The 27,039-nt window shown below is 43.0% G+C and overlaps 1 protein-coding gene across 4 annotated transcripts in view; it reads right to left on the bottom strand.

Annotated features, from left to right (window-relative positions):
- Positions 1–27,039, bottom strand: part of LOC145342209 (rho GTPase-activating protein 6-like) — a 214,022-nt gene that overhangs the window by 68,703 nt on the left and 118,280 nt on the right. For all 4 annotated transcript variants that reach the window (XM_080187564.1, XM_080187566.1, XM_080187563.1 and 1 more), the window contains exon 2: positions 18,489–18,645. In XM_080187564.1, coding sequence (XP_080043690.1) covers positions 18,489–18,645 — 157 coding nt within the window. The remainder of the gene's footprint in view (positions 1–18,488; positions 18,646–27,039) is intronic.

Here is a 27,039-nt window from a genome sequence, read left to right as displayed (position 1 = left end):
AATAAAATACAAGTTAGGGTTTATATGTGTTCAGAATCCAGATATGTTGGAACAGTGGAGCCACATGTGTGCAGTCAAAGGCACCCTGTACTATTGACAATGGCAAAGCCAAATGATCACTCTTCTGCTTCTCACTGGCTATAGAGGAGACTATGAAGTTTGTTCTCTAGGTGCCTGTCATCTTTCTGATGCAGCACTGCACCAGCAGACTGCGAGATATTGGGAAATGTCATCTGCTCCCACCTGGGAGGATCCATGGGCTTTGAAACCAAAGGTCACAATGATCTTCATGGTCATTGGCAGTGCCTTACCCTGTTGTGTGGCATTATGCCTTGTCATAGAATGTGTCACTGTTCAGAATCTGGGTGAGATGGAGTTAAGAAAACTGCACGCAGACGACACTTGGTAAATACGGCCATCTACTGAAAGCACTCTACCTCTTTTCCCCTTTGTGCTTCATATTCCTGGTGTGATGCATTTCAAGAAGGACTGCAACTGTAGCCCCTATTACTAAAAGAAGCCTCTCTCCTACAGACCTTCCTGCTCCTCCAGCTTCTTTGTGAACCTAAAATTGTTCCAAGCTCCTCCAATAATACTCCACACAGTACTTGCACTCAAAATGCAGCAGCAGAATAAATCAAAAAACTCCTTACCTGGGCTTCCCATAGTGACTTTTTAAATGAAACAATGAGGCAGGGCTGGGGGAAGGCTGGCGTTGGGAGGGTGGGTGCTCTTGCACTTGAAAACATGGTCAGTCTGGAGTGATTAAGAGGCTAAGAGAACCAGAGAGGTTCAAAGTGGGGGTTTGTGTTCCAAATCAGCACTAGCGGTTGTTTGGCATTGACATCAGCCAGAGGGCACAAACTCAGACTAAAGGGATGATCCTTTAAAAGAGAGATCAGGAGGGATTTCTTCAACCAGAGAGTGGTGAATCTGTGGAACGCTTTGCTGCAGAAGGCAATGGAGGCCAAGTCACTGAGTGTCTTTAAGACAGGGATAGATAGCTTCTTGATTACTAAGGGGATGAGGGGTTATGGGGAAAAGGCAGGAGAATGGGGATGAGAAAAATATCAACCATGATTGAATAGTGGAGCAGACTCAATGAACTGAGTGACCTATGTGTTATGGACTTATGAATATCAGCAAATGCGCACTCTGCAAACTTGCGGTGCACCCTTGCGACCTGCCTCTGCTAGCCATCTTCCTGTTGTGGTCTGTAAAATGGCCTCTGCCCTAAGTGGTCAATAGTAATTCAACGAAAATTTTTGGAGTTTTTGTCTTAAATGGCTCATGGCACTAGCAGTGTGCTTTGGAGCCAAATCTTGCGGCCAGCATTTCTTGATTTTGCCACTAGTTGTAAGAAGGGAACAGTCATCAAAACGGCTTCATATTTATTTTGTTTCCTCCACATGTAGAATCATAGAGTCATAGAGGTTTACAGTATGGAAACACATCCTTTGGACCAACTTATCAATGCTATCTCTTTTTTACCCCTAAGCCAGTGCCAATTGCCTGCATTTGGCCCATATCCCTCTGTACCCATCTTACCAGTAACTGTCTAAATGCTTTATAAAAGACATAATTTTATCCGCCTCTACTACTACCTCTGGCTCCAGACATTCACTACCCTTTGTGTGAAAAAATTGCCCCACTGGGCCCTTTTGTATCCTCCCCTCTCACTTTAAACCAATGGCCTCTAGTTTTAGATTCTCCTACCTTTGGGAAAAGATCTTGACTACCTAGCTGATCTATGCCCCTCATTATTTTATAGACCTCTATAAGATCACGCTTAAGCCTCCTGCACTCCAGAGAAAAAAGTCCCAGTCTATCCAGCATCTCCTTATAACTCAAAATATCAAGTCCTGGTAGCATCCTACTAAGTCTTTTCTGCACTCTTTCTAGTTTAATAATATCATTTCTATAGTAGGGTGACTAGAACTGCACACAGTATTCCAAGTGTGGCCTTACTAATGTCCTGTACAACTTAACAAGACATCCCAACATCTGTATTCAATGTTCTGACCAATGAAACCAAGCATGCTGAATACCTTCTTCACCACTCTGTCCACCTATGATTTCACTTTCAAGGATATATGAACCTGTATCCCAGATTTATTTGTTCTACAACTCTCCTCAGTGCTCTACCATTAACTAAATAAGTCCTGCCATGGTTTGATGTACGAAAATGCATCACCTCGCATTTACCTAAATTAAACTCCATCTGCCATTTGTCAGCCCACTGGCCCAATTGATCAATATCCCATTGCAAACCTAGATAATCTTCTTCACTGTCCATTATGCCACCAATCTTGGTAGGTTATTGCATCAGTGACTTATTGCAGTTGAACATTGTACCCCATTTCCACTCACTCAAAAAATCCTTCCACTCCCCATTGTGTCACTATATCAAGCAAATATATTTCTGTCAGCGAATCAAAGCAGTATGAAGACAGACCGTTGAGAGCCACACACTGTAGCAATAGTTTGTTTAAATATCAAATTCTAAATTATGAGGAGTGAATTGAGCTGAAAATTCAAGTAAAACTTTGAAATGAATTTTCAACAATTTGGCAACTCAGAGAATTGTCTTTTGAGTAGGGGACAGAAAGGAAAATGCAGCTGCCTATGAATAGTGCAATGTTTGTCAGAAATTGGCAATTTCTACTGCCTTCTAATTGCAAGCAGAGGTGGTTCATGTTTTCTGTTTATTTAAACTTTTGGACCATTCTTCAATTTAAAAATATGTTGTAAACAGAAACCACAATGAAATGCCTGGGGATATCATTGTTACAGTTGGTAAAAAGACGGCAAATGCTAAGGAGAGTTAAGAAACAGGGATTAGAAATTCCAGACTTCAATTTAAAAGTTGGAGAACAAATAGATTTCGGAAGATAAAACGTTAACCCTTGAGGTCCTGAAAAATAAATAGTTGATGATGGGAAGGATATATTTATTGCTTTCCTAGGGAATGTGGAGGTGAGTCTTCATAAACTTCAGTAATCCACTTAATGTTCCCACAATTTCGTTAGTTGGGGAATTCTAGGAATTTGACTTAGAATGTTAACATATTTGTTATATACATTCATAACATGATGGCATGTGACTTAGAGGGGGACTTGGATAATTCTGCCCTCATGATAGGGGGAAGAGATCATAGGGAAGTATATTAATGAATTGCAGTAGTGAATTCAGCATTGATTCTGTAGTTACTGTGCACTAGTGGCACAGGGTGTTGGTATGAGTCCGGAGGCAGAGGCACAAAGAAGTCAATCACTTCACAGAATCACAACAGTACAGAAAGAGATCATTTTGCCCATCAAGCCTGCACTAACACCAATCCCACCCAGGTCCTATCCCAGTAATCCTATGTATTTACCCTGCTAATCCCTCTGGCATTAAGGGGCAAATTAATATGGCCAATCCACCTAACCTGCGTTGGAATTTGGAATTTCTGAGAGGAAACCCACAGAGACACAGTGAGAATCTGCAAATTCCACAGAATCACCCAAGACCTGAATTGAATCTGGGTCCCTGGCAGTGTGAAGAAGTAGTGCCAACCACTGTGCCACCATGTTGCGCACTTTATAATGATTGGTTTTAAAAGTCAGTGTTGCTTGGGGTTGTACCTGTCTAAATGAGTCATGACAATTCCTTCAAATTGCTAAATTGAGCTAGTTGGTGGAGATGCTTTGAAAACTGGTGGTGAGCCAGTCATTAAGCCTTTATGCTGCTTCCATTGTTATGCTGTTGATGTGGCTGGCTCTAATTAAGCTTCTAGTTAATATTGACACCCACCCACACACCCTCACCCCACTTCAAACGATTGACAGTGATGCTAACACGTGTCTAGGGAGATGATTGGTCTTTTTCTTATGGGAAACCAGAGACCATTAACACAGGGAGAGGGAGAGTATGCAATACTGTGTATCTGGAGCTATACTGTACTTGGAACAATATAACATCCGTTTCAAACATCGATAAACACAAAACAACCAAAATTAAACATTTATCTTGGAAATATAAATTATTGGTTTTGGCTACCAAATGTCATAAAGTAATAGGGGGAAAATCTCTACTCTTAATGCTGAGACAAGATAAGCTTATCATATTTATGAACATTGGAACTGGCTGCCCTTGTATAAAATTCTGAGGTGAGCCCTAATTAGCCACACAAGATCCTAGTATCTGCCAGTTCTCTAATGACGGGCTAAGTGTGGTGATGATTATCCCTTAAAGGACTGGGCACAAAGCTGATATAACGGAACTTCTTCAAGCAATGTAAGGAAGAAAAGAAATGACTAGTTTAAAAAAAAACTGGAGTGTTTGATTTCGCTTTGCAAAATAAAAGTGGTGTATGAAAGCAGTTAGGCTTTTTCCAAACAGATTATCTGGCACCTGTCATTGATTGCGAATGCATGTTGGTGAGACAAAAGCAGGAAAGCTCGTGAGAACGCCATCCTCCTGAGAGATGACACAGTCGGGGTCTATTTTCCATGATTGAAGATCAGGCCTGTTTATTTCCAACTGACTTAGATGTCAATGTCACTCTAACTAATAAACCAGAACAGTAGGAAACATTGTTGTTCATTCTTTTTACAGGAAATGAATCCAATAATGACAGTAAGGGCTGCTTTTGAAAAGAGATGTGAAATTAAGGACCTGTCTGTTCTCTCTGGTGAAAGAAAAATCAATATTTGGAACAGAAGCTTTCCAGTTTTCTGGCCAAAACTGATCCCCCAGTCAACATTGTGAAAATATGTGGGATTTTCCGGTGGTCACTCTGAAACCAGAAAATCTTACCCAAGGCCAACAGACCTTTGGTCTGGCCCCCACCCCGCCATGGTGAGTGGGATGGGAAAATCATTCCCCCCCTCTTCACCACCCCCCTCAATATCTGTTTGTTACCATGATGCTGTTTGAGGGGTCTTGCTCTGTACCAAAGGGAGTAATGCAGAAACAGAGATATAAAATACTGGGAGTAGGCATTTTAGTGAATGGAGAAGGAGAAGGACCCTGGGGCAATTTTCATCTTACTGTTTTAGCTGTAACCTCGAAGGCTAGACTATCCAATCTTTCTAAACCCCACCTGATTACCATTGCATTAAATAGTTCGAATGAAAATCAGATGCCTTCAGCAAACAGAATGGACCAGCCTTGCTAGATAACTACTTACACCAGGAATGAAGACTGAGCACAGCTGACAGCCCAGACAGCTAATAGAGTACTGGAACCCCTGCTCTCCATATGAAACTTTGATTAATTGAGAGCTCAGCCTCTTTGCTCTTTGTTGTCAATTTCACAACATTTGTCAACACAAGTTTAGTGGTTTCAAAGGTTTTGCAGTGTGAGAATTTTATCAATGAACTGCTTCTTTTCAAAGTTTATTTACCACTGTCGTCTGTAGGGTTTATTCATTTTAAGAAATGTACGGTAGGTCAGTAAGCTTGAAAGTGCCATTGCTTGGCATAAGAGGCATGGGGGTCCATAGGCAGTGGGTGGAAGGGCAGAGCTTGACATGATGGTATGAAGGGAAATAGGGGGTGGGTGAAATGGCAGTAAAATTCCAGCCATTGGGTGGAATATACCCATGTTCCCACAGCCAAGTTCTCCTGGTGGAGCCAGGAGGATTTGTGAGGAGTCCAAAAATCAGTTTTATGCTGGCGTGAATTTCCCACAGGACCTCCACTTGATGCCCACCATGTTGGATCAAGAAACTGCTGGTGGCTGGCGTGAAACTAATTTGCATCAGGTTAATGGGATGTAGATAACAAAGAACAACCCAGCACGGGAAACAGGCCCTTTGGCCCAACGAGCCCGCGCCGCCGCATCACCCTACACCTATTCTACCCTGCGTGTCTACAAATAGAACCCCTGACTTAGCCAGATTCAGGGGAGAATAGTGTCAATTTGGTAAAACCAATCAGCCTAAGAGCACATCTTTGGGGTGTGGGAGGAAACCGGAGCGCCCGGAGGAAACCCACGCATCCACAGGGAGAATGCACAAACTCCCACAGACACAGGCCCAAATCCATGTATCTGCACAGCTAGCAGTGCTAGTCACCGAGCTGTTGCGGCGCCCGTCTACCGGTCCAGGATCAAGCACACACACCGACACGAAGTACTAGGCCACTCCCGGAACCTCCAAGAGTAGCCCACGCACGACCCACCGTGTGCATGCCCCTCGTTTGACAACGAGGTGGACCTCCACCTGCGGAATAAAAGACAAAAACGTTAATCACAAGCCTGCCTTTCCGGTGTCTCCCGAGGTTCTAACCCTTATTTAATAACCCCTACCATAACCCTCCATCCTCGTTTCACTCATGTGCCTATCTAACTGAACCTTAAACGAGTCCAACGTTCCCGCCTCCACCACCCCACTCGGTAGCGCGTTCCATACCCCCACAACTCTCTGCGTAAAGAACCTTCCTCTCATATCCAAATTATACCTCTCCCCCCTCACCCTTAAATCATGTCCTCTTGTATTTGTAACCAATCTAGGGAGCAGTCTCTCAGTATTGACTCTGTCTATTCCCTTCAGTATCTTATATACCTCTATCATGTCCCCCCTCAATCTCCGTCTTTCCAAGGAGAACAGTCCCAGTTTCTCCAACCTTTCCTCATAACCCAGCCCCTCCATGCCAGGCAACATCCTGGTAAACCTCCTCTGCACCCTTTCCAGAGACTCCACGTCCTTGCGGTAGTAAGGTGACCAGAACTGGACGCAGTACTCCAAATGCGGTCTAACCAACGTTCTATACAACTGAAGCATTAGACGGCAGCTTTTAAACTCTATACCCCTTCCTATAAAGGCTAGCATTCCATAAGCCTTCCTGACAACATTCTCCACTTGTGTCCCAACCTTCATGGATTTGTGAACCTGCACTCCCAGGTCCCTCTGTGTTTCTATACTCCTCATTTGTCTACCTTTAATCACATAGCTCCTCTCTACATTATTCCTTCCAAAATGCATCACCTCGCATTTGTCAGGATTAAATTCCATCTGCCACCTATCTGCCCAATGCACCAACCTATCTATATCCTGTTGTATCACCTCACAATCCACTTCGGTACCCGCCAACCCTGCCATCTTGGTGTCATCAGCAAACATGCTGATCACACCACCTACGCTCTCTTCCAAGTCATTTATGTATACTACAAAGAGGAGAGGTCCCAGTACTGAGCCCTGCGGCACACCACTGGTCACTGGCCTCCAGCCAGACAAAGTCCCCTCCACAACTACCCTCTGTCTCCTATTGCCCAGCCAGTTCTCAATCCACCTAGCTACCTGACCTCGTATCCCATGCGCCTTAACCTTTTCTACCAGCCTACCATGAGGGACTTTGTCAAACGCCTTACTGAAATCCATATAGATGACATCAACGGCTCTCCCATCGTCAACTGTTTTTGTCACCTCCTCAAAGAATTCCACCAGATTCGTAAGGCAAGACCTCCCTCTAACAAAGCCATGTTGCGTATCCCCAATCAGACCGCAACGCTCCAAATGCTCATACATCCTACCCCTAAGTACTTTTTCCATTAATTTCCCTACCACCGATGTCAAACTCACCGGCCTATAATTTCCAGGGTTATCCCTGCTACCTTTTTTGAACAGCGGTACCACATTTGCTACCCTCCACTCTTCTGGGACCTCACCTGTGTCCAAAGAAGAGACAAAGATTTGCGCCAGAGGCCCAGCAATTTCATCTTTCACCTCCCTAAGCAGCCTGGGATAAATACCATCAGGCCCCGGAGCTTTATCCGTCCTTACGCTACCTAAAAGCCCTAGCACTTCCTCCCTCGTAATAGATATTTCCTGCAGCTGATCCTCAGCTCCCTCTAACAGACTGCACGATTCCGAACCCCTCTCCTTCGTGAATACCGACGCAAAGTATTCATTCAGGAGCTCCCCCATTCCCTCCGACTCAATACATAACTCCCCGCTTTTGTCCCTAAGAGGACCAATTTTCCCTCTAACTACTCTCTTGCTCCTAATATAGGAATAAAACGCCTTCGGATTTTCCTTAATCCTACCAGCCAAAGCCATTTCATGCCCTCTCTTCGCCCTTCTAATTCCCCTTTTTAGCTCCCTCCTACTCTCTCTATATTCCTCCAGCGCACTCTCCGTACCCAGTCGTTTCAACCTAACATACGCCTCCCTCTTCTTCCTGACCAAGTCTTCAATACCCCCTGTAATCCACGGCTCTCTAATCCTACCTTTCCCATCCTTCCGCTTAACCGGAACATACCTCCCCTGCAACCATTTCATTTTGCCTTTAAAAGCCTCCCACTTGCCAACCATGGACTTGCCAGCTAACAGTCCCTCCCAATCAGTGTCCTGCAGCTCCCTCCTAATCCTGCCATAGTTCGCCTTTCCCCAGTTCAGCACACTCCCGTTCGGCCGGCACTCGTCCCTTTCCATTTTTATCCTAAAGTAGACGGACTTGTGGTCACTATTAGCCACATGTTCGCCTACCTCTACCTCTCCCACCTGCCCCGGCTCATTACCCAACACTAAATCCAGTATAGCCCCTCCCCTAGTCGGACTAGTTACATACTGCTCTAGAGACCCTTCCAAAACACATTTCACAAACTCCTCTCCCTCCGTACCCCCAGCTCTAGGCCCCCTCCAATTCACTCCAGGGAGATTAAAGTCACCCACTACAACCACCCTATTCTTCCTGCACCAATCCAAAATGCCCCTGCAAATGCCTTCCTCCACTGACCTCGAGCTGTTGGGTGGCCTATAATACACCCCTAGCAACGTAATCTCTCCCTTTTTATTCCTCAACTCCACCCACAGTGACTCAATCCCTATCTCTTCTATATTGTCCTCCCTCTGCACTACTGCGATGCTTTCCTTGACTAACAGTGCCACCCCTCCACCTTTCTTCAACCCTCCTCTGTCACACCTAAAACACTTGTACCCAGGAACATTCAGCTGCCAGTCCTGCCCTTCCCTTAACCATGTCTCTGTTACAGCCACCACATCTAACTGCCTCACAAACATCAAGGCCCTAAGCTCATCCGTTTTCCCTGCCACACTCCTAGCATTGAAACAGACACAGTTCAACCCACAAGTGTCCCTCGGAACCTCCTTCTCCCTGATACTTTTCCTTTCACCCGACTCTCTCCCAGCCACCTCCCCACCCCGCCTCCATATTAGTTTAAACCCTTCGTAAACACCCCAGCTAACCTCCCCGCTAAGACATTAGTTCCCCTCCCGTTCAAATTCTCCCCACCCCTCCTGTACAATTGCCCTTCTCTCCTAAACACCTCCCAGTGATCCACAAAAGTAAAGCCCTCTACCCTACACCAATCCCTCAACCATGCATTCAGCTGCATGATCTCTTCATTCTTTGCCCTGCTGGTGCTGGGCAACAACCCAGAGAGTGCCACCCTGGAGGTCCTACTCTTTAGTTTGGCCCCCAACTCCCTAAATTGCCTACGGACCTCTACCCTACTCCTCCTTCCTGTGTCCCCCTCCCCTACATGTACTATGACCTCAGCCTGTGCCCCCTCCCCTTTCAAAATTCCCTCTACCCTGTCCGTCACATCCTTGACCCCTGCTCCAGGGAGGCAGACTACCATCCTGGAGTCACACCTCTGTCCACAGAACCTCCTATCGATACCTCTGACCCTCCCGTCCCCTACCACTATCACCTTGCCAGCCCCCTTCTGTCCCTCTAAGTCAGTCTCCTCCTCCTGCCTATCTTTCTGTGCCCCTGTCGACGAACCATGGGGGGCCCCTGGGGAGGCCGGGGGACCCTGACTACTCTTCTTCTTCCTCTTTCCCCTCCTCACAGTCGTCCATCCTCCCTTCTCTTCAGCCCTTGAGACCTCCTCCTGCTCATGGTTCCCAGCCATTATCTCCTCGTTCTCCCTGACTAGAAACGCATCTTCCAGCCGCCCCTCGAGTTGCCTGACCCGGGCCCTCAAGCGCTGCAGTTCTAAACATTTACTGCAGATGTGGACCTTGGGGACACGTGACACCACCATGAACTCCCACATGTGGCACCTGACACAACTTACATTCCTCCCTATATTCCCTACCATGTCCCAACCTCCTGTAAGTGCCCAAAGGTAGAAATCTGTCACTCACCTTCTCTAAGCCTGCTCTCTCCTAAGCCCAGCGAGCCAAAGCCCTTCTCACTCACTTCCCACTCACTCCACTGCCCGCTCCCGACGCTGCCCGCTGTATGCTGCTACCCCTTTTTTATACCCCCCGCTCCCCCTTAACGACTATCCCCTGGCCTAACTTCCGGTACGGAAGTAAACTACACTCTAACAAGCCCCGAGAACCGGAAGTACAGAAAAAAAGCGTTTTTTTACTCTAAATCAGTCACTCACCACAGGCACAGCCACCAGGTTCAATGCTCCGGAGAACAATAAAAGCTCAACACATTGGTCCAGATGTGTTCTGGACCAATGTAGCATGCAGAAATTGGGGCTCACCTGAAAAATACCTGAGGCAGCCTCTGGAGTTCAGGGTGGAGGGCACCAGCAACCCTGGAGCACCATAACAGTTAGGGTTAGGGGAAAATCTATAGATGGGTCTTCCAGATTCAGCGTCATTAAGGGGATCCATCTCCTCATCTCAGAGTATTCCTGGTGATCCGTCTTTTGCAGGATGTCCGTCTTCGTTCTTCAGTGGTGGGCACCATTCATTACACTTATGCCATTATGTTTTTCATGCCACAGGAAAATAGCGCTCAATTTCCAGGTGCATAATTACTGAAGTTGGGAGTTTGAATACATGCCATAATTTCCCACCAGCCTTTACAGGGAGAAACTCTTCCTGTTCCTGTCCCTGCCTTGGGTCTTGACCCAGATGGGTGAATTCTACCCATTATCATGAGATTTAATCTCCAACTTCCCATGAAGACTGAAATAAGTTTTGATAGCTAAAATTAAGTATAACTTTGCTTGTCAAGAAAAACATTAAACTTTCAACGTATAACAAAACTTCAAAATTCAATTTCCATCCTTTTTTAATAACCAGATACACTTGACTCACTTGTGCCAACCAACACTGCCACTTGTGCCAGAAGAGATTCATTCATGGTTAATGCTAGTATTAACTGGTTTATTATTTTGGATTCCCTACATACAAAATGAAAGATGAACTTTTGTTTTCAATAAAGAAGCTGTTAGCCTCCCAGCTAGCATGACAGGGAGGAAAAAATAACCCACAAATCCCTTTGGAATGAATAAAAATAAACACAAGACCTCGTGAGGTATAGTTGCAGGAGATTCCTCATGCTTGCTGCTACAACTTAAACATGCTAGGGTCACATGCAGGGCCCAGGAGGGAAAGAAAAAGGAAAAGCCTACCACATTCATAGTTTCTCTCTCTTCATCTTCAGGCACTGAAGATATTTGGGAGTGGACAGGGAAGAAGGTAGGCAGGGAGGGAGGAATTGGATAAGAAGTCATTGACTGTGGGGTGCTGATGTATTATTAATCCATGTCCAGGTATGTCCTGTCCAAAATAACCAAACAAATCCAAAGCGGCCAGTACTGGCCTATCACACTACTCCTGATCATGAACAAAGTGGTGGAAATTGTCATTTAAGAAAATATTATTGAGCACTTACTCAACAATAACTTACTCACTGATGTTCAGCTTGGGTTCCATCACTGCCTCTCAGATCCTGATCTCATTACAATCTTGGTCCAAACATGCACAAAAGAACTGAGGTGATGTGAAAGTGACTGTTATGAACATCAAGGTTAAATGACCAAACATGAAATCAAGAAGCCTTAGCAAAATTGAAGTCAATGGGAAACAGAGGAATATCTCCACTCATTATTTTGGTGTTCCGTTAACTCTGATTACTACTACTATGCACGAAAAGGCACTGAGCACTTAGGATTAGTAGCACAGTAACCTAGATTCATTATTCAAGGATGGTTCAGCCATGTACAGACCAGCCTGCACTGTATAAGTCTTTTCTTCGGACTGTCAGCATAGCAGTCACAAGGTATGTTACATCACAGCCCTTACCCTGGAAACATAATCTGGACTTTGAGAGGTGTACCATAACAATATCTAGCAGAAGGGAGATGTTTGTAATTATTGGACAATAATCATCGGAGCTCCAGCAATTTCTCAAGATAGTGTCTTAGGTCAAACTACCTTCAGCTGTCCCATTAACCCACCATCCATCCATCATAAATTCAGCAGTGGAAATATGTACTGATGATTGCACAATGCTCAATGCCAGTTGGAAGTCCTCAGATCCATGCCCCTTTGCAACAGGACCTGGATAACATTCAGGCTTGGATTGATAAGTGACAAGTAACAATTGGATCACACAATGCTAGGCAATGCACATCAAGAGAATCTAACCATCTCCTCGACATTCAATAGTATTACATTGCTGAACCTCCCCCCGCCACCACTGTTAACATCCCGGGGTTAACATTGACCAGAAACCTGATTGGAACATCCATATGAAAAAGGTGGCTTTAAAGCAATTCAGAGTTTGGAAATGCTGTAGTGAGCAATTCACCTCCTGAATCTCTGAAGATTTCCATCATCTGCAAGGCATAAATCATGAACGTGATGCTGTACTCTGCCTGGATGAGTGCAGCTCTAACAACACTCAAGAAGCTCAACATCATCCAGGACAAAGCAGCCCACTTAATTGGCACCCCATCCACCTCTTTAAACTTGCTCTTCCTCCACCTCCAGTGACAGCAGTACCATTGATCAAATATAATGCAGCAATTTGCCAAACCTCCTCCAATACCTTTCAAAATCATGATCTCTGCCACTTAGAAGGAAGGACAAATGCATGGAACACCTCATCTGTCTCCCTCTAAGGTACACACCATCTTGACTTTATTCTATGTCACCATTCCTTCAGTGTAATTGGATCAAAACCTGCAACATCCTTCTTGAAAGCATTATGAGTATACTGAAAACCAGAATACTGCAGTAGTCTATGAAGGCACCGCTCCACCATCTTCTTAAGGACAGGTGGGGGCGGTCAACTAATAGTTGCATTTTCAGTGATGCTCGCGTCTCACGAAGGAACGAAAAAGGCAGAAAACAAATTTTTGAGATGTGAAGTTTGTCTTTAGTGAGTATGAGAGAGCTGCAGTCAGGGCCGAGGAAAAGGATAGCAAAATACCAGCTCCCCAGAGGTCAAGTTTGTGTACACACTCTGCTGCAGATGAGGACCAACAAGGGTAGCATATAATAAATGACTGATGTGCATACACAGAGAAATGCGTGTTAAGTCTGCCAGAAAGCCGTCCTTGTCAAGGAGCATGGAGGAGTCCAGATTCAGTTTCACATAAGGCATTGCACAAACCTTGAATTGAATTCTGAAATGATGGCCTTTTTTTAAACGAAGAAAGTAAGCATTGAAATTGTGGTTGATTGCTTAAGATCTTCTAATTCTCCTTAAATAAGAGAATGGTGTCAGAGGACTGGAGAAATGCAAATTATACAGGCCTGCTAAAAATAAGGGGAAAGGGGTAAGTCTGGTAAGTTGTAAATCAATCAGGCAAATGTTTATGGTGAGGAAACTTTTTGACACACTAATTCTGGAAAAAATAATTACCACTTGGTAAATATATTCTAACAAATGAAAGGCAGAAAAGATTTGATAATGGCAGAATAAAACGATGTAAGGAATCTATGGATTTATAACTAGAGTAAGGAAGTTATGATAAACATAGCTTCAAGTACAGTTGGAGTACTGTACCTGACTCGGGACACAGTTAGAAAGGATATCGAGGCTTTAAAGAAGGTGCAGAGGAGATTGGATTAGATATCATCACGATGAAGGACATAAACTAGATGGAGAGGATAAAGATGCCTCTGTTGTTTTCCCTTAGAACACAATTGATTCTATTGAGCTGTTAAATCTTTGCAGGGTTTTGATAGAGTAAATAAGGAGAACTGTTTCCAGTTGCAGAAGACACAGTAATCAAAGTGCTCAGGTTTAAGATTATTAGCAAGAGAAGGAGAGAGCTATGAGGAAAATACAATTATGCAGCAATTTGCTATGATCCGGAATGCACTCCCACAAATGGTTGTGGAAGTAGATTCAAGAATAACTTTCAAGAGGAAATTGGATAAACACTTGAAAGAGAAACATTTATAAGGTTATGGTGGCAGGACAGGGATGTGGAACTCATTAGGTATATTTTTCAAAGAGTCAGCATATGTATGACTTGGAAAAGCAGCCGGCATTAAAGACCCCACAGAACCCAGACAAAATCTCTTCCACTCTCTTCTGTCGGGAAAAAGATACAAAAGTCTGAGATAATGTACCAACTGTCTGAGTTGTAATTTTCTATGGTTCTATTCCAAGTGCAGGTCAGTGGGACTAGGCAAAAAATGGTTCGGCACAGACAAGAAGGGCCAAAAGGCCTGTTTCTGAGCTGTAATTTTCTATGGTTCTGTGACTCAAGAACAGCTTCTTCCCTGCTGCCATCAGACTTTTGAATGAACCTGATCTTTCTCCACACTTTAGCTATGCCTATAGCACCATATTCTGCATCCTCTCCTTTCCTTCTCCCTTATGTATTCTATGAATGGTACGCTCTGTATAACTTTTTGCTGTATATCAACACATGTGACAATAATTAATCAAATCAAATTACTGGGCCAAACGGCCTTCTTCCATTCTGTATTATTCTATGATTCTTGACACTCTTGTTAAGAATGTTTGTTGTTTATGATAAGTCATTTTTAGCTCTATTAATAAAATTGCACCAGCTAATCTCACTTAGTACATCATATTAAATACATCAAATTGGCTGCCTGGTTTACTGTATTTCAGCACTGACTACACTTCGGGAAAACAAAGTATTTCATTGACTGTGGGACATTTGTTGTCCATGGAAGCATATTTCTTTTTTCGGAAATCTAAACCATTTAATCATGAGGCAAAGCAAGTGTGATAATGAATGTGTATCGGATGCAGGTTGTTTGTGGCAGCGTAGGCCTCCTGATAGAAGGATTCTTATAAAGAGTGGACATGTTGTGCTATTTAAACAAATGTTATGAAAAAGTAGAATCAGGAAGAAAGCAGACACTAAACTAGGGTTACTTCCAGGTGAAAGGATGGGACAGGCAAATAAGGTAAAATATAACTTTGAACCTTTGGAGTAACTAGCAAAAAGATTTGAATGACGCTGAACATAAAACACAAGAGCTCCAGAGAACCGTAGAATCATCGAATCTCACAGTGTAGAAATAGGCGATTTGACTTATCAATGCTGCACTAACAATAATTCCACCCAGGCCCTATCCCCATGTATTTACCTGCTAGCCCCCCTGACACTAAGGGGAAATTTAGCATGGTCACTCAGCCTAACACTCACATCTTTGGACTGTAGGAGGGAACCGGAATACTCGGAGGAAACCCATGCAGACATGAGGAGAACGTGCAAACTCCACACAGACAGTGACCAGAGGCCAGAATTGAACCCAGGTCCCTAGCATTGTGAGGCAGCAGTGCTACCATGCTCCAGTTGAGAGCAGATTGTTAACTTCTGTTGAATTTAAGTGTTAATCCAGCTCAGACTAAATGGTGAAAACTCCTCTGGTTGTAATGAGTACAGAAATTCATAAATGGATATACAAAATAAAGAAGAAAATTGCTTTGAAATCTATGTGCACTGTATGTTCTTTATGTTCAGAAGGTTGATCGCCAATGTATTTATTATATCCATAACTAAATAACAAAGCTTTGACAAAGGGTTATCTGGACTCAAATCATCAGCTCTTTTCTTTCCTTACAGATGCTGCCAGACCTACTGGGGTCATTTTCTTAAACTGGAAAATTTTTCATCCAAGCACAAATTTTTTGGCAGATTAAGTGAGTGTCATGTTCCAATAATATTCCCAGAAACCAAGCCAAAGTTTCCTGCTTAGATTTCCTTATCTTTGGTAAATGATTTCAAGTATTGGTGAAGTATTTGAAGGAATACTTTCTGTTTGGTATTGAATATAATTCCACTATTTTTTAAAGAGGCTGGGGCTCAATCTTCTTCATGACAATGTAAAAGTAAAAGAGGGGGTCACTGTGTGTATTGAAATGTAGTTTGCATGCAACTTTGAATAATTTCTCCGGATACTCTGTGCTGAGAATAAAGGAAATGGGAACCACGGATTGATTAGGGAGTTGCCCACATTTTTCAGGTATGAGAGAATATTTTTATTTGTGGTATGAAAAGTCAGCTTGTTCCACCATGGCTCATTAGGGTGGCAGATTGGCACAGTGGTTAGTACTGCTGCCTCACTGTGCCAGGACCTGGGTTCAATTCCCGGCTTGGGACGCTGTGTGTGCAGTGTCTGCACATTCTCTCTGTGTCTGCATGGGTTTCCTCCGGGTGCTCCAGCTTCCTCCCACAGTCTGGAAGATGTGCTGGTTATATGCATTGGCCATGCTAAGTTCTCCCTCAGTGTACATGAGCAGGCACCAGAGTGTGGCGATTGGGGGATTTTCACAGTAGCTTCATTGCGGTGTTAATGTGAGCCTACTTGTGACACTAATAAATAAACTTAATCTTTCTCTGGAACAGTCAGTTTCCCAGTTCAATACAAAACTGAGAGCGGATACTTCAAAGGAAAGTTGGTGCTTTTCCTGCCAAAATAGAGAAAGCTGAGGAGAGTAACTGAATATAAGTATTTAAAATTATGAAGGGCTTTGATAAGATAGATGTAGGGATGATATTTCTACTTTCGAGTAGGCTAAAATAGGAGTCATATGTAGAAGATAGTCATCAATAAATACATAAAGGAAATTTAAAAGAAATTTCTTGTCGCAAAGATTGGTAAGAATGTGGAACTCATTGCCACAGGGAGTAGTTGAAGTAAATAACATCGATGCATTTAATCGGAAGATAAATAAGCATGGGAGAGAAAGGAATAGGGAGACATGCTAAGACGGTTAGATGAAGAGGAGTGAAAGAAGATTTATATGAAGCGTAAATATTGGCATAATCTGTTAGCCTGAATAACTTGCTTCTCTGCTGTAGAATAAATAATTCTGTGTAATTATCTGAATCGATCTCCTTTCATGACATTGCCTCCACTAACATGCATGGCAGGTTTCTTCAGCTCTCTGATGCCTGTTTTAAAGTTACTTTTATGAAATTACTGTGCCTTTAAGAAATGTATTTGTGTCATATTTCTTTGCAGGATTTGTGTTGGCAGTCAGTTCAATTATCCATGGTGTAGCTACTGCAGCAGCATATTTGACCTTAATTACAGGAATGTTTATTTTAATCTAGACAAATGCAGGGTTGTTATTTTAGTGTTTCCCCATGCTTTTTTTTCAAAGTGGGACTTTATTAGGTTGATTGTGAAGTAAGGTCGTGTGACTAGGCAGGGCTAGGTTCACAGAGAGAAACCCAGTTCAGTTGTAATATGGGAGTTGTCAAGACAACTCCCACATTACAAGTTCCCTCTCTCTCTGAAAATTAGAGACTGGAATCTGCAGAAAATAGGTTTCTTTTTCTGAAATTCTGTTGCTTGAAGGTAGGTCTTTCTCTGAAAACCATTATATAGAAATCAGTAAGCAGGTGCTTTTCTGTATCTGTCTAGAGAGGTTAAAAGGCTGGAAATCTAGCATCCATTTGAGCATATCTGTTTTTGAGACTAATTGGTTCTGAAGAAGGATTTATGTCTACGGGGATATTACTTAAATTGCAACGAAAGAGATAGAATTTTACTTGGTCATGTTTAAGCATTTTAATTAGTAAAAATTATGCTGATTCTTTTTGTTATATTCTAACTGTGTTCTTAAATAAAGTTTGGTTTAATAAAAACAATCTAGTAGATTTGCAGGATCATATATGGAGAGAAACACCTTATGCTCACACTAATACCAAAATCAAATATAGCTGGGGTCTAGCTAATTTCATAATATACCCTTGAGTTTCTGATCTGGTCCCACACACTTTTCATGAATTTAAGTCAAAAGTTTTCATTTTGGACACAATGAGAGAATTGCGTGCAGACTGCAATTCAGATTGCACAGGTTAGGTTAATATGTTAACATGTTAAAAATGTATTTGCAAACTCATAAACATAATCTTCCATGAATCAACACAATCAGCCAGCATAATAGATTGTAATTGTCTATATTTCTGCATTAAAAATATTTGTATTTGCATACAACAAACTTGCATGCAGTAATGTGATAACAGCTGTTCACATCTAATTTACTGATGTTGATTGAGGAATAAAACATTGCCCAGTTCAGTGGAATAACTCCCCTCCTCATCTTCAAAATAGTGCCAATAACTTTCTCATCCACTTGAGCAGGAAGATTGAACTTCAGTTTAATGTTTCATCCAAAAATGGCAATTCTGACTGTAGAAGCTCAAAAGATCAGCCTATCCAGTGTTGCACACAAGTCCTGGAGACTTCTGACTCAATGGCACAAGTGTTACCAACTGGGTCACAGCTGACACAATTTCAAGGTGTCAAAGCAGAAAACTGACAATTATATAAATTATACCTTTGGGAATGGCAATCTGACAGCCCAGATCTTTCCCTTGTAGGTGGAAGAAGGTCACCTCTTGCAGTCGTGCACGCTCCAGTTCAGAGAGACTTTGGATAGGGACAGGCTGCAGTGTAACACTCTGTCCAAACATGGTGTTCCAAGTGAAATCACCCTGCATAGAAACAAACATGGAGATGTCACTTACAAGGAGCAATAATGATATAGCAATTCATTCACCTTCTTAACAAAGTTTCTTTATTAGTCACAAATAAGGCTTACATTAACAATACAATGAAGTTACTCTGAAATTCCCCTAATCACCACAGTCCAGCACCTGTTCAGGTCAATGCACCTAACCAGCAAATCTTTCAGAATGTGGGAGGAAACCGGAGCACCCAGAGGAAACCCACAAGATACGGGAAGAATGTGCAAACTCCACACAGACAATGGCCCAAGCCAGGAATCGAATGCAGGTCCCTGTCGCTGTGGAACAGCAGTACTAACCACTGCACTACCGTGCCACCCATGGTAATATTGGACACAACTAATGCCAATCTGATAAAGTGAGATGAAGTGAAGTTGAAAGAGGGGAGTATGAAAAGTGAGCATTGACCAGTTGGGCCAGATGGCTGATTACTGTGCTATATACACCCTGTTAGTTTCTTTGTGATCTCATTTGACCTTACTGTTCCTATCGTTATGAACACTGGTAAGGCAAACTCTGATCATTTCTCTAAGTCACTCTTAACCCCTATTCTCTTTCACCTACACACTCCCATTTCTTTCTGTATCCATCCCTGGAAAAAGCTCTTCCTCAAGTTTCTTACAACTGTATGTTCAAATTCCCTACGATTGAGCCTTTGAGCTACGATTTATTATGACATTTCTGCATCTGCTAATTTTCTAAATCACACCCTCTCCGTTGTCTTTGATACTCCATTCCCATTAAAAATATTACACTTTTCCACTCTAGATATTACTCTTGCTGCACCATTCAAATTTTTATTCCCTTAAGTCTAAGGATCACAGATTTGAACATTACTGAAGACAACTGGTTATATCTTGCTAGATCTGGCTTGATCACAAAAAGTATCACTAAGTCAAAGATTATCCAGGAATGATAATGCCAGACTTCTCTTTATCACAATCCACCCTCACCTTTTAGGCACTGCCAAGTGGGCACTGCTGGTGTGCCAGCAGAGTGCCAAGGGATTGGGGTTTGAGTGGCAGTAGTGCCTGAGTAGGGGTGGAGCCTGAGTGTGATTATTGATTGGTGGGAGGCGATGACAGGACGGATTATGTCAGGGAACCATGATCGTTGGGCTAAGATAGGGAGGCGGGGAGTGAAAGGGGAGGAGGGGAGCAGGCGTCATGAAAGAGTGGAGCTTGAACTGGGGTTATAAAAGGTTGGGGAGCAAAGGCAGAGTATGTCAGAGATCATGAAGGGGGACCATTGGGAAGGCACCAAAAATCCAATGCTGGTGATTTGTATCATGGAAGCGGTGGGGGGTGGGGGGTGTGGGGGGGAGGCGGGGGTGGTAACATGCTGTGGGGTACAGACGGGATCCTGGTGTCCAAGGGGATTGGGAGGGGGTGTCCCAGTACACTGAAGTCAGGGCACCCTTTCAAAACAGTGCCTGAGCGTTTTGTAGCCACGCTCACTGGTGTCTTTTGTCCCCTCCCAAGACCAGCGCACAATTCTCCACTCTTCCTACAATTGACAAAGTGTGGGATGATTGTGGTCAATGACAATACCTCTCCCCATCTCTGTAATCTTCTCCAGCCCTACAAAGCCCCAAATTTCCATGCTCACTCAATTCTGAGCATTCCCAATTCTAATTGCTCTGCCATTGGTGGCCTTACATTTAGCTGCCTAAATCCTACGCTCTGTAAGTACCTGCAAAGATCTCTACCTTTCCACCTCTCCACCTCTGTATAACTTATCATGTTCCCCAAGCCTTTGGTCACCTTAACTAATGAATCCATATGAAGTACAGTGTCAAATTTTGCTCGATAATGCTCTTGTAAAACATGTTGAACATTTTATTATGTTGAAAGTGCTTAGTAAATACATAATGATGTAAATTATATACAATTATATCCTGGCTTGAATGACACCTGAATGTTATGCTGCATGGAAACTGTCAGAACTATCATTCACTTAGGTTGAAGCAGATTTATATAAGCTTAGCACTGTTTTTATAGACTGTTATCACAAATGAAAGGACATGGAATTATATCGCATATTGCCAATCATTGCTTTGTCTTCAGGTTGGAAGAGACAAGTGACTTTGCCTGCATCTGAATTAAATGATTTTTGCAACTTCCTTCCACTGGAGTACAAACAAATTGTTCAGCAACTTAACGCTTGAATCAACATGCCTTTGCCACCACTGAGCCAAGGTCAGCATTTAAGTGGTTTAAAATGTGCAATAAATTGCTATAAAAACAGATGTTTCTTATTATATCGAAGACAAAATATTTAAAAGATGGCAGCATTTAGAACAACAAACAACAATAAAGTTTACAATTTTTTATCATAGAATCACTACAGTGCAGAAAGAGACCATTTGGCCCAACAACAATTCCACCCAGGTCCTATTCCCAGAACATATTTACCCTGCTAATTTCTGACACTAAGGGTTAATTTAGCATGGCCAATCAACCTAACCCATACATCCTTAGACTGTGGGAAGAAACTGGAGCACCCAGAAAAAACCCACGCAGACATGAAGAGAACATGCTAACTCCACAAAGTCAGTCAGCCAAGGCCAGAATTGAACCCAGATCCCTGACACTGTGAGGCAGCAGTGCTAACCACGAAGCCACCGTGCAGCCCAAAGAAATTTTGGCAACAGCGGAATTTGAACCCGCGCTTTGATTGAGGCTGGAATTTAAGTCCAGCGTGTGAGACCACTACCACATATCACAGGACCTCATCTTAGTGGGGCCCAATTCTCCCACCATGACCCGCAAGTTTTCTGGTGGTTTGGGCCAGGAGAACCGCGTTGTTGGCCTTTTCCGAAGATTTGACGTGAAGACGGGTAATCTTGAATCTTTTGAATTTTTTTAATGTAGTTTAAATATGTTTTGCATATGATTATTGGGAAATTGCCAGGCCCAATAGAATCTTCCAGGACTACTTCATTCTGGTGGGGATTAGGGCAGCTCCCCACATTTGGGGAACTAGCAGGAGACCCCACCGGAATGAAGGGGGGCAATCAGGGCCCCAGGGGTGAGGCACCCTAGGCATGGGCACCCTGGAAATGCCAGCCCATCCCCCAGCATTGCTCGATGCCTGATGGGCAATGCCAAGGGGGTGGTACCTATTGTGGGCAGCAGCCTAGGGTCAATTGGTGGGGGTTCGGGGTCCCGCTGCCACTCTGCTTGGCAATCAGTTTGGGCTGGAGGGGGGCCAGCGATCGGGGCGAGTTGGGGGTTGGGGTGGTGGTGGTCTGTCAGGGGAGGCCTTCCTCCTGAGGGGGAGTGTTTTGAGAAGTTGAACTGAAAAAACAGTCATGATCTAGAACGGTTTTCCCACCAATTCAGCACTTTTGGGAGAATTGTCTCCATGATTTCCAAGTTAGCAACAATCCAATTTCCACTGAGATGAGATTTCAAACCAGTTCAGGAACGCAGCTGAATGGATGTTCAAAATCATCTCCAGGTAATAGTTAGGACATATGTAACTTCGGTGGGACGATTGAAGGAAATATTAACGAGTATTCCTCTTCTTACTCCAATATTCTTGGAATTTGCTTCAGAGTAGTTACATTTTTGGTCACCCGTGGTGCCTGAGTTCAGAAGGAAAGTGTATCTGTCTCGAATGCCTTTAAAACTTTCTGTCTGGGAGAGGGGAAGACTAACATCTCTCATGTCTGAAGTGTGTGAGGATCAGCTGTGACTCAGTGGGTAGCACTCTTGCCTCTGAGTCACAATGTTCTGGGTTCAATTCCACTCCAGCACACAACCAAAAAAAAGTCAGTGTTGACACCTTAGTGCAGTTCTGCACTGTTGGAGGTGCCACCTCTCAGATATAAGGCTCCACCTGCCTGCATGGATGGATGTAAAAGACTCCATGACACTATTTTGAAGGAGAACAATGCACCACATTCCATTCCACACCCAGCAGTACTCACTGACATTCAGTTCACAAATAATTTCTAGCATTCCACCTTACTCTTGCAAAATTTCCAATGATACTTCTCATCGCCTCTAGCTCTTCAGCTGTGGCAGGCACATCAGCTAAATGCAGTGTAACAAAATCATTTAAGTTCTGCACTCTCTTTTGCGGGAAGAGGTCATCCACAACCATTGGAAACAACAGAGTAACAGCAGTGTGCTGGCATGACTCCATTCACTGAGTCCAGTTGGTGAGATGGTGCTATGGACCATGAGGCTGGCAGTGATGGAACCTATATTATCCAGCACTGCCGACACTGTTGATTATAACAGCGAGCTGCTGCTTTTTTCTGCTTCTAACCTCCCTCCCTCCTTCCCCTCTTGCTGCTAACTGCCAAGAAGTGTGATATGCAGATGCTGCCACGATTGGACTCCTACTTTCTTCCCACCTCCTCATCTTCACTCCAACGCTCCTCTTCTGATTTACTGTTTTCAGATATCCGAGAATGCACAGATAGCCAGCTGCAGCAAACCCAGAGTAACCTGGAGATCAATTCCCCTCTTTACTGAGGAAATGCCATCACTTGATCTGATACTTACAATCACCAGCTCACACAGGCACAGCACATACATTAGACATTTGCAGAGTCAGGATTGGTATGTGCTGAGTCACTGGGCACAAGTGAGCTTAAGCCAGTCTAGGTGGCGAAAATGGGACCTTGTGTTGAAGCCTCTCACATGGATATAATAATGGGGAATGGGGCTGGGAAAGTAGTTTAATTTAAAAAGAATCTGACACAAGCAATCTCTGACCAATATGCCTTTTCCGCACCTCCTCCTGTTCTTTCTCCTCATCTTTAAATAGCCTCCAAATTCCTGGAAACAATGACAACAGCTTCATTGGAACAATGTGGAGGATGCAACAAACCAGAATGAACTTTCAAACATGTTTTAACCAGAATTGTGGAACTCCTATCTAAGAAGACAAGGGCACAGAACTATTGCTTCATCAGGCTGATTATTTGTTTCATGCGTCCGTCTGGTTTCCGTCTGTATGGAAACTCTCCTCATGTGATGGGGTAGTAGAGGAGATTCATCAGCCATGTATAGAGTGGATAGTCCCCTGTCCAAGAGAAGCCAGCCTGTTTCCTCTAGGAGATCTGAAGGCACTGGGTGAAGTTGAGTGTTGTAGAATCGATGCATTGTGGCTGTTTCCAGTACAGCAGGCGTTCACTGATATTATGTTTTGGCATTTTCACACACCAGCAGCATATTTATGAACTGGAACCCCTTCTGGTTCTTGTAATTCTTTGTGTGGTCATGAGGTCTCTGCAGAGCCTGTGCATGCAGTCGATGCATGCTTGCACCATCAGGAATCCTGCTATCCTTATCCAATGCCTGCTGGAAATCCAGGCATTCCTCATCTATTGGTTCCCCATTATCTAATAATTGCACCCTCAAAAAAAATCCAATGAATTTATCAAACATAGTTTCTCATTTTTAAGACCATCTTAACCTGTTCTAATCATATTATGCTTTACCACGAGCATTCTTAAGACCTCCTTAATAATAGATTCCAGCATTTTCCTGCTGACTAATGTTAGGTTAAAGAGCCTAGAGTTCTTTCTTTACTCTCTCTCCCTTCTTTCTTGAATAGCAGTATTATTGCTAACTTCCAAACTGCTAGGATCACTCCAGAATCTAGGATGATAACATAATAGCTGCTCCAACTCTAAGAAGTCCTTACATGATGTAATAGTCTCTTGTGTGCCATCTTATTGAATGTCTTTTAAAAATCCTAAATGTATGGCACTGACTGTTCCTCTTCATCCACTTCACTGATTACATGCTCAAAAAAACTGATAGATTTATCCAACATGATTTCCCTTTCATAAACTCATGTTGATCCTCTCTAATCATATTATGATGCTCTAAGTGCCCTTGCCATTTCTTTAATACCATACACAACCATATCTCTAATGGCTTTTAGGTCAAAACCAATCAATTCCATCTGTGTCATTAATTTGTCTATGTCATTACAAATGCTTCCTGTACTGAGAAAAAGCATTTTTAATTTTAACATTTTACTATTACTTGACTCATGGTCTTCTAAAGTAGAGAAGGAACGGCTATGAAAAAAGAAGGCAGCTTCACTGGTTAATTAGTAATCAGTGAGTAATAAATGTGTCCTTGCTAGTGTCATCCAGACGCAGAGATTAAATATTCATTTGGTAATAAGGTCAAGTTCTCCATGATGAGAATTTTACACTTCCCTACCCGCTCGAAGCAGGCTAATAGGCAGTGGAAGTGGCAGGTGGGGGAGTATATATTTGTGGCCTATCCATTTTTATTGGTATTTTAGCAGTGGTAATAGATGTTGAGTGGCCTGCACACTCTTAGGCCAGTTGAGGCCCATAAGTTGCCCCAGGGAGGGCAAAACCTACCAGAACCACTCCCCCACCACCCCTTCCCCACAATCTCCTACCTTGGCATGAGAGTGGCTGCAGAGTCAACAGTAGCCATTGCTCCCAGCCATACTGCTGGGAATGATGGGTTGCTGGTCCTTTGACTGCCAACTCTTAGAGATAGGACATCCTGCCTTAGGAGGGTAGAAACCATAGCCTTAGGCAACAAATTACCTGAGTCCCACAAAATAATATTGTATCTTCCAGATCCAGCAGAGATAGGCTCACTTCCAACTTTGCAGTACATCCATCTCCTTAACTCGTCAAGTATTTCTGTTTAATTAATTTATGGGATATAGGCTTCATGGGCAAGGCCACCCTTTGATGAAGGCTGTTACAAAACACTTTTATTGTTATCTGGAGTCAAATGTAGGCAAGATTAGATAAGAAAAGAGAAATTTCCTTTCCTAAACTGCATTACTGAGCCAGGTAGGTTTTCCAATAATCAATGACAGTTTCATGGTCACCCTTACTGAAATTAGCTTTTAATTACAGATTTATTAATTTTTATGGTGGCATTTAATCCCCAAAGCATTAGCCTGGGTGTCAAGATTACTGGTTGCATGACATTACCACTATACCACTGTCACTCCAATACATGAGTGAATGATTATTAGAAATGGAATTGGAAAACTTTTAGCTTGTGTTTACTGATGAGATGATAATACTGCAGCAATATGTTTGCTAAAGTTTCATGCTTTTTCACTGGTCATTGAAGAGATATGTTGCTATATCAAAGCTTAGACCCTGAACTGTTTTCATTTTATCAGAAGGCATACTTTTCTGAAACTTTAAGCAGAATGGATCTAAAAGCATGCAGCAGTCTTCCAGATCCCATGGAACCAGATTTTGAGGCAGGGCTGAGGTTGAATAGTGGACATTGAGGACTAGGTTGGCTCTCTACCAATTCCTGCCTCTGAGTGATCTTACCAGGGGCAGTCATTTCTCGCAGCATCAGGGTAGCCCCCACTGGGTCTGAAGGGCAGCAGCAACTACGAAGCGGTCTCCCAGTGGCAGGCTGGAAGGTCATCAGTCTCACATCTCACTGGCTTCAGGATTAAGCCACATGATTGGAAAGGATGTTGATTTGTCCATGACTTCTTGGCTCTCCCAACCAGTGAGATGCAATATACACCAAATCAAAACTGCAACTGTCTGTTTTTGATGCAAAAGAACCTCTCCCCACATGGTCCATCTCAATGGCACACCTCAGGACATCCTCAAAGAGAACCGTAAATTAAATACTTTACCTCTAACACAACTCTGATTATTATTAATTTATATTGCTAATGGGGTTTACAAACCTTTCTCCAGAATTTCTGTCCCTGTCAAGGAACTTTTTAGTTGACTGACTGCCTAAAATCCATTTCATCCGGGAACAACATAATTAAACTCCTTTATTCTGGTTAGTGGAGACTCTCTGATTCAATCACAAGCCACACAATAGGTCAGCAATTGTTCAAATATCCCCGATGTCAACTCTGACCAAATTGAATAAACATAGCACACCTTTTAAGTATAATCGATACACGTTCGTTTGAGTTGGAGTTGCATTAGAGTAGTGTTTACCAGTTTCCCCACCTGTCGCTTCCATTCACGTACATTTAAAATTTACATGCTAAAACTTATAAAGCCTGAATTAGATATTCACAATACTGAGAAAAAAAACCTAATTGTGAAAGATGGTTCTAAAACTGCATAATAGCAGGCTGAGCAAAGAAAAGACCATGAATGAATCACTTCAGGTTGATTCTGGGAATATTAAGTCTTTATGTAAAGTGTACTTGTGAAGTGTGTTTCTTCAGTTGGGCTAAAACTAAAAAGGAGGGGTTATTTTATTCTGTGATTTGAATTATAAGTTGACTGTAAAGATAATGTTTAATTAACAGTAAATATCTTAAAACTTAAAATCTTCACATGAGAGACTTGCAGCTATTAATTGGAAGTTTGAACATGTTTTCAAAAGTAATCTGATTTAT

This window comes from Carcharhinus amblyrhynchos, chromosome 4 (genome assembly GCF_965287045.1).
Source record: "Carcharhinus amblyrhynchos chromosome 4, sCarAmb.v2.hapA, whole genome shotgun sequence".
Classification (NCBI taxonomy): Eukaryota; Metazoa; Chordata; class Chondrichthyes; order Carcharhiniformes; family Carcharhinidae; genus Carcharhinus; species Carcharhinus amblyrhynchos.
The sequence above is the reverse complement of the archived record's forward strand: the minus strand, read 5'-3'. Positions and strand labels throughout refer to the sequence as shown.